This window comes from Colobus angolensis, unplaced genomic scaffold, assembly GCF_000951035.1.
Source record: "Colobus angolensis palliatus isolate OR3802 unplaced genomic scaffold, Cang.pa_1.0 Scaffold598, whole genome shotgun sequence".
NCBI classification, from domain to species: domain Eukaryota; kingdom Metazoa; phylum Chordata; class Mammalia; order Primates; family Cercopithecidae; genus Colobus; species Colobus angolensis.
In genome coordinates this window covers 147,015-153,893 of record NW_012119576.1, presented here as the reverse complement: position 1 = coordinate 153,893, position 6,879 = coordinate 147,015, and the positions used below count along the sequence as shown (strand labels likewise).

General features: G+C 40.7%; 1 protein-coding gene across 1 annotated transcript in view; it reads left to right on the top strand.

Moving 5' to 3' along the window:
• The window catches only part of TMC7 (transmembrane channel-like 7), a 71,590-nt gene that overhangs the window by 29,355 nt on the left and 35,356 nt on the right, over nucleotides 1-6,879 (top strand). Inside the window, 2 exon segments of the mRNA XM_011962573.1 lie at nucleotides 3,816-3,983; nucleotides 5,195-5,277. Of these exon segments, the coding sequence (XP_011817963.1) occupies nucleotides 3,816-3,983; nucleotides 5,195-5,277 (251 nt within the window).

Genomic DNA, 6,879 nt, shown 5'->3' with positions numbered 1-6,879 from the left:
TAACAGAGCCAGACCCTGTCTCAAAACAAAAACATAAATAAACAAACAGAAAGCTTTATTATCCTGAGACGAGGTTCATCACTTTTACCAAACAGCAGAGAGTTCTCATGGCCCTGAAAATACTGTGAACCCTTCCTTTCCTATAATGGTGAGAATTTGGGATTAAAGTGTTATCTCTAGTTGGCTTGGGCTGCCATAACAAGATACTGCAGACTGAATGGCTTAAAAAACAAATACTTTTTCTCATAGTTTTGGAGGCTTGAACAGGCCTTCTTGCTGTGTTCATGTAACCTTTGCTTTGAGTGTGCTCTGAGAAAGACTGCAAACTCTCTGGTGTCTCTTTTTATAATGATACTAATCCCATCATGGGGGCCCAGTCTCAAGACCTCATCAAAACCAATCACCTCCCAAAGGCCCATCTCCAAATACCATTACACTGGGGGTTAGGGCTTCACCATATGAATTTGAGGGTGGGGACACAATTCGGTCCATAGCAAGTACGCAAAAATTGGAAGTTGTGCTAAAATACAAAATTAGCTGGGCATGGTGGCTCATGCCTGCTGTAATCCTAGCACTTTGGGAGGCTGAGGCAGGAGGATCGCTTGGGCTCAGGAGTTTGCAAACAGCCTGGGTAACATAGTAAGATCCTGTCTCTATTTAATCTAAAAATAAAAATGAAAATTAAAAAAAAATACAAAATTAGAAACATTAAACTTTTTTTGCATTATCTATTTTATTTTATTTTTGAGATGAAGTTTCGCTCTTGTTGCCCAGGCTGGAGTGCAATGGTGCGGTCTCGGCTCACTGCAACCTCCACCTCCCAGGTTCAAGTGATTCTCCTGCCTCAGCCTCCCAAGTAGCTGAGACTACAGGCAGGTGCCACCAGGCCGGCTACTTTTTGTATTTTTAGTAGAGACAGGGTTTCATCATGTTGGACAGGCTGGTCTTGAATTCTTGACCTCAGGTGATCTGCCTGCCTTGGCCTCCCAAAGTGCTGGGATTACAGGCGTGAGCCACCACGCCTGGCCAGGATTATCTATTTTACAACAAAACATTTTTCAAACATCTCCCCAGAACTGCTAAAATGGAAACTTCATGAGGTTTGTAAGGAATGTAGTAGGATAAATAAAGGAAATGATTTTCTCCATTATTACTATTTTAAGACCTATAAAATACAATTGGTAATCTATCCAATGAACAACCTTTTTATTGTTTTATTTGGAGAATATAATATATTTCTAAAAGGCTTCATGGCTCACTTAAAACTTCAACCATGCACTCATACTTTTGAGATTTAAGTGTAACATTATGTTTGGAACAAAATAATAAAAGCTAATTTTTACTGAGCATTTACTGTGAACTAGGCATTGTGTTAAGCACTTAACTCATTACCTCAGTTAATCTTCAAGGGAAGCCTTCATTTAGGTACTTGTCATTTGCATGGCTCAGAGAGTCTGAGATCTTGTCCAGGTTCACTCAGACAGGGTGAGGCAGAACCAGGGTTTGAACCCAGGCATTCAAGATGTAGAGTCCAAAGTTTTAGCCCCTGCGTCTAGCTTCCTCTCTTGCGAAGTGGTAGGCTTTCTGGACATTTTCATTCAGAAAGTGGTTAGTGTGGTAGAGGGTAGGTTCTCCCTGGGAACTGGGATTTTGATGTTCTCTGCAGTTACTCTACCCCTGTGATTTATTGGCTAGATAGGTGCTCATCTGACATGAAGTGCAGGTGTGATAATAAATTTCTTGCCCCTGGCAGATTGCTAAGTATTAGAGAGTGGCAAAAAACTGTGGGTATCTTATATCTTCGGTCTCCAGTAATAAGTTCTTTGCTCCTACCAAGAACAAGAAGCCATCCTTGCTCTTCAGAGTGCTTTCTATCCTCAGCAATTTAATCATTATCTAGCAGAAGGTTGGTTTTCTATTTGCAAATCAATTGATGTAATTCACCACAAAACGGAATAAAAGAAAAAAATTATATGATCATCCCAACAGATGCAGAAAAAGCACTGATAAACTTCAGTTCTCATTTTTAGCAAATAAGAAATAGATAAGACCTTTCTTAATTTTATTTTAAAAACCCATAAACATTATACAGCAAACAACATACTTAATGATGAAATATTGAAAGCTTTTTCCCTGAGATTGAGAATGAGAAAAAGGTGCCAATTATCACAGATTCTATTCAAAATCATCCTGGAAGTTCTAGCTAAAGTAGCAGGATGGGCGGGGGAAGGATAATAATGGGAAAGGAAAAAATAAAATGTCATTTTTTTTTTTTTGCAGATGACAATGATATGCATGTAGATAATTAAGAAGACAACTATTGAAATTAATGTTAATGTAACAAGGTTTATTGTTAATTTTAAGGTGTCTCTATTTAAAATGAATTGTATTTCTATATACCAACAACAAACATTTAGAAAGTGAATTTTTAAAAATGATACAATTTACAATAGTATCAAAAATGTCAGGGCCGGGCCTGGTGGCTCACGCCTATCATCTTTGGAAAGCTGAGGCAGGTGGATCACCTGAGGTCAGGAGTTTGAGACCAGCTTGGCCAACATGGTGAAACCCTGTCTGTACTAAAAACATAAAAATCAGCCGGGCATGGTGGCTCACACCTGTAGTCCTAGCTACTTGGAAGGCTGAGGTGCAAGAATTCCTTGAACCCAGGAGGCAGAGGTTGGAGGGAGCTGAGATCACGCCACTGCACTCCACCCTGGGCAACAGAGTGAGACTCAGTGTCAAAAAAAAAAAAGAAAAATCAGATATCTAGGAATATATCTAAAGAACCATATGCAATAATTACACACAGAAAACTATAAAGTATTATTGATAAAAACTAAGGAAGACCTAAGTATACCATGTTCATGCATCAGAAGACTTAATATTATAAATATGTCACTTCTCCTCAAATTGACCTATATATTTTACGTAATCCCAATCAGAATCTTAGCAGACTGTGCATGAAAATTAAAACACTAATTCTAACATTTGTATACAAATGCAAAAGACCAAAGATGTCTAAGACAATCTTGAGGAGTAACAAAGCTGAAAGACACCATGTATCAGTGGGCCAGGCGTGGTGGCTCACGCCTGTAATCCCAGCACTTTGGGAGGCTGAGGTGGGCAGATCACAAGGTCAGGAGATCAAGACCATCCTAGCTAACACGGTGAAACTCCATCTCCACTAAAAATACAAAAAATTAGCCAGGTGTGGTGGCAGGCACCTGTAGTCCCAGCTACTCAGGAGGGCTGGAGGCTGAGGCAGGAGAATGGCCTGAACCCGGGAGGCAGAGCTTGCAGTGAGCTGAGATCACCACTGCACTCCAGCCTGGGTGACAGAGCGAGACTGTCTCAAAAAAAGAAAAAAAAAAAGGTACCATGTATCAAGTCTTACAAATCTGCAATAATTAAGACAGTCTAGCGTTGGTGTAAGGATAGACACGTAGACCCAAGGAACAGGATAGAGTTCAGAAACAGATTCATACATATGTGGTCAGGTGATTATTTCCAAAAAAAGCAGCCAATAAATGGTGCTGAGTCAACTAGAGATTCCTATAAGAAAAGATAAATACTGAGCCCTCCCTCATACCATTCTCAAGTGATTAATTCAAGATTGATTGTAGATCTACAGGTGAAAAGTTAAAACACTAGAAGATCGAGTCTTAAAGCTCACAATTAAAAAAAAAAATTAAATGTTTCTTCCTCTTTCCAGCTACTGATTACTCCAGCTTCAGCTTTTGTGGCTAACTGAATCTATGATGTGTAGTGTGTCAATACCCCTGGTCAGTGATGTCCGCGTTTGTTTTTTCCAGGGAAATTTGGCACTGGTATTCAGTCCTATTTCTCCTTCTTGAGATTCCTGGTGTTGCTGAATTTGGTGATATTTCTGATCATCTTTATGCTGGTTTTGCTCCCAATCTTACTCACGAAATATAAGATCACCAACAGCAGCTTCGTGCTCATTCCTTTCAAAGACACGGGTGAGTCTAATGCCTGGTTTACTATGAAGTGTGTTTTTCACCGTGTACCTCGCTACAATGCTTGCTTTGCTAAGAATCTTATTCTAATTCTTGGGCGACTGTATTAGTCAGGATGGTCTAGGTTGTGCTGCAGAAACAAGTGATCCCATAACACTCATGCTGCTATGGAATAACAGCATGCAAGAATGACAGCATAACAGTATGAGACTGTGAGTGAGAAATAAACCTTTGTGGTTATTTGAGACTGTGAGTGAGAAATAACCACAAAGGTTCATTTCTCACTCACAGTCCATGCCCACTGTGGGCTGGTGAGCTTCACTCTGGAGCCCAAGCTGTTGGAGCAGCCTCTATCTGGAGCATTGATAGTCACACATACAAGCAAAAAACAAGCTCTATATGCAGACTTACATACAAAATATATAAAAGAGACATATCGCCAGATGTTTGGGGAGAATAGTGAAGGAAACACTAGAAGTAGAAGGAGAAAGAAATATTACTGTATTGGACACATTGGGGTTTGGACTGAAAATGGCAAATCACAAATATACAAACGTATCTGTGCAAATATGCAAATATATATGACATTTCTAAATGTAATATACATATATAGTCATGTACCCCATGACAATGTTTCAGTTAACAATGGATCACATATGCAATGGTGGTCCCCTAAGATTATAATACTGTATTTTTACTGTAGTTTTTCTTTGTTTAGACATGTTTAGGTACACAAATACTTAACATTGTGTTGCAGCTACCTACAGTATTCAGTGCAGTAACGTGCTGCCCAGGTTTGTAACCTAGGAGCAATAGGCCATACCATACAGCCTAGGTGTGTAGTAGGGCATCCCATCTAGGTTTGCGTAAGTACACTCTGTGATGTTCGCATGACGAAATTGCCTAAGGACATATTTATCAGACTGTATCCTCCTTGTTAAGCCATGCATGACTGTACATGCTCATACACACAAATTGTGAAAAACAGGCAGGCTATGGCCAGGTGCGGTGACTCACGCCTGTAATCTTGGCACTTTGGGAGGCTGAGGTGGGCGGGTCACCTGAGGTCAGGAGTTCAAGATCAGCCTGGCCAACATGGCGAAACCCTATCTCTACTAAAAATACAAAAATGAGCCAGGCAAACAAAAAAAACAGGCAGGTTACAGAGACTGTAAAACTGTTTCCACTGACATTCTGGTGTTTGTTTCTTACAGATATACAATGTACAGTCTATCCAGTAAGCAGTTCTGGACTCATTTACTTTTACAGTTATATCATAGACTTGCTTTCTGGCACTGTAAGTATTTAACGTAATCCTTTGTTTAGCTCCTCAATCTACTAAAAATTGATTGATTTAAAGATCAGTTTCCTGAATTTCTGCAGTGAGAGCCAAACACAAGTAAGTGTTGGTTGACATATGTACCAGTAAATGAAACAGGATTTGCAGTTACCTCATCAGAAAGAACAACATTCACCATCAACTGCTAGAATGTCAGGAAATATGTTCTGTCACTTTCAGCCATTGGCCTTTTTCTAGTTCTTTCTTTTTATTTATTATTATTATTTTTTTGAGACAGAGTCTCGCTCTGTCGCCCATGTTGGAGTGCAGTGGTGCAATCTTGGCTCACTGCAACCTCCACCTCCTGGGTTCAAGTGATTCTCCTGCCTCAGCCTCGTGAGTAGCTGGAATTACAGGTGTGTGCCACCACGCTCAGCTAATATTTGTGTTTTTAGTAGAGATGGGGTTTCACCATGTTGGCCAGGCTGGTCTGGAACTCCTGACCTCAGGTGGTTCACCCTCCTCAGCCTCCCAAAGTACTGGGATTACAGACGTGAGCCACCGTGCCCGGCCTCTAGTCCTTCAACCTTTGTGTTGATCTGCAACAAGATACTGACTTCCCCCACAGAAGGAAGCTTCAGTGAAAATGAACCCAGATAGAATGTTTACGATTTCTCTGACACTGATAAACCCAAACATTTTGGAGCCCCAGACTGGGTGGATGAAAGATGTGGCTCTTCTTTTCCAGAAATTATACACAGGGACATGTGTGATGTACAAACTCACACTTTCAGATGATATGCACATATACCTGCATATCATGTAGATGGGCATATGAAGATTCTCTGAAATCCCTTATAAGTCAATCCCAGGTTACCATCCCCCGCCACCACCCCAACTCTAAAATGGAATTAATCTCTTGGCTCTTATGGTAGTTCTAAAAGGTTTTTATTATCGCCTTCTAAAAAAATGATTTTGACCAGGCACAGTGGCTCACACCTGCAACCCCAACACTTTGAGAGGCCGAGGCAGGAGGATTGCCTGAGGCCAGGAGTTTGAAACCAGCCTGGGCAACATATCTCTACACAAAATAAACATAATTAGCTGGGCGTGGTGGCGTGCACCTGTAGTCCCAATTACTCTGGAGGCTGAGGTAGGGGAATCACTTGAGCCCAGAAGGTTGAGGCTGCAGCCTGCACCACTGCACTTCAGCCTGGGCAACAGAGCAAGACCCCATCTTAAAAAAAAGATTTTGTGGTTTTTCATTTTTCTTATTTCACTTTTTTCAGCAAATAAGATTGCAGTTATGAAAAGTAGCCCTCTTTGCCCTTTAGACCAGGGTTTCTCAAACTTGGCACTATTGATATTCTTTTTTTGTTTTTTTTTTTTTTGGAGATAGGATCACGCTGTGTTCCCCAGGTTAGAGTATAGTGGCGCAATCGTAGCTCACTGTAATCTCAAACTCCTGGGCTAAAACAATCTTCCCAAGTAGCTAGGACTACAGACGTGCACTACACTTGGCTAATTTTTAATTTTCTTTCTAGAGATGTGGGGTCTCACTATGTTGTCCAGGCTTGTTTCAAGCTCTTGACCTCAATGAAGCCTCCTGCCTCGGCCTCT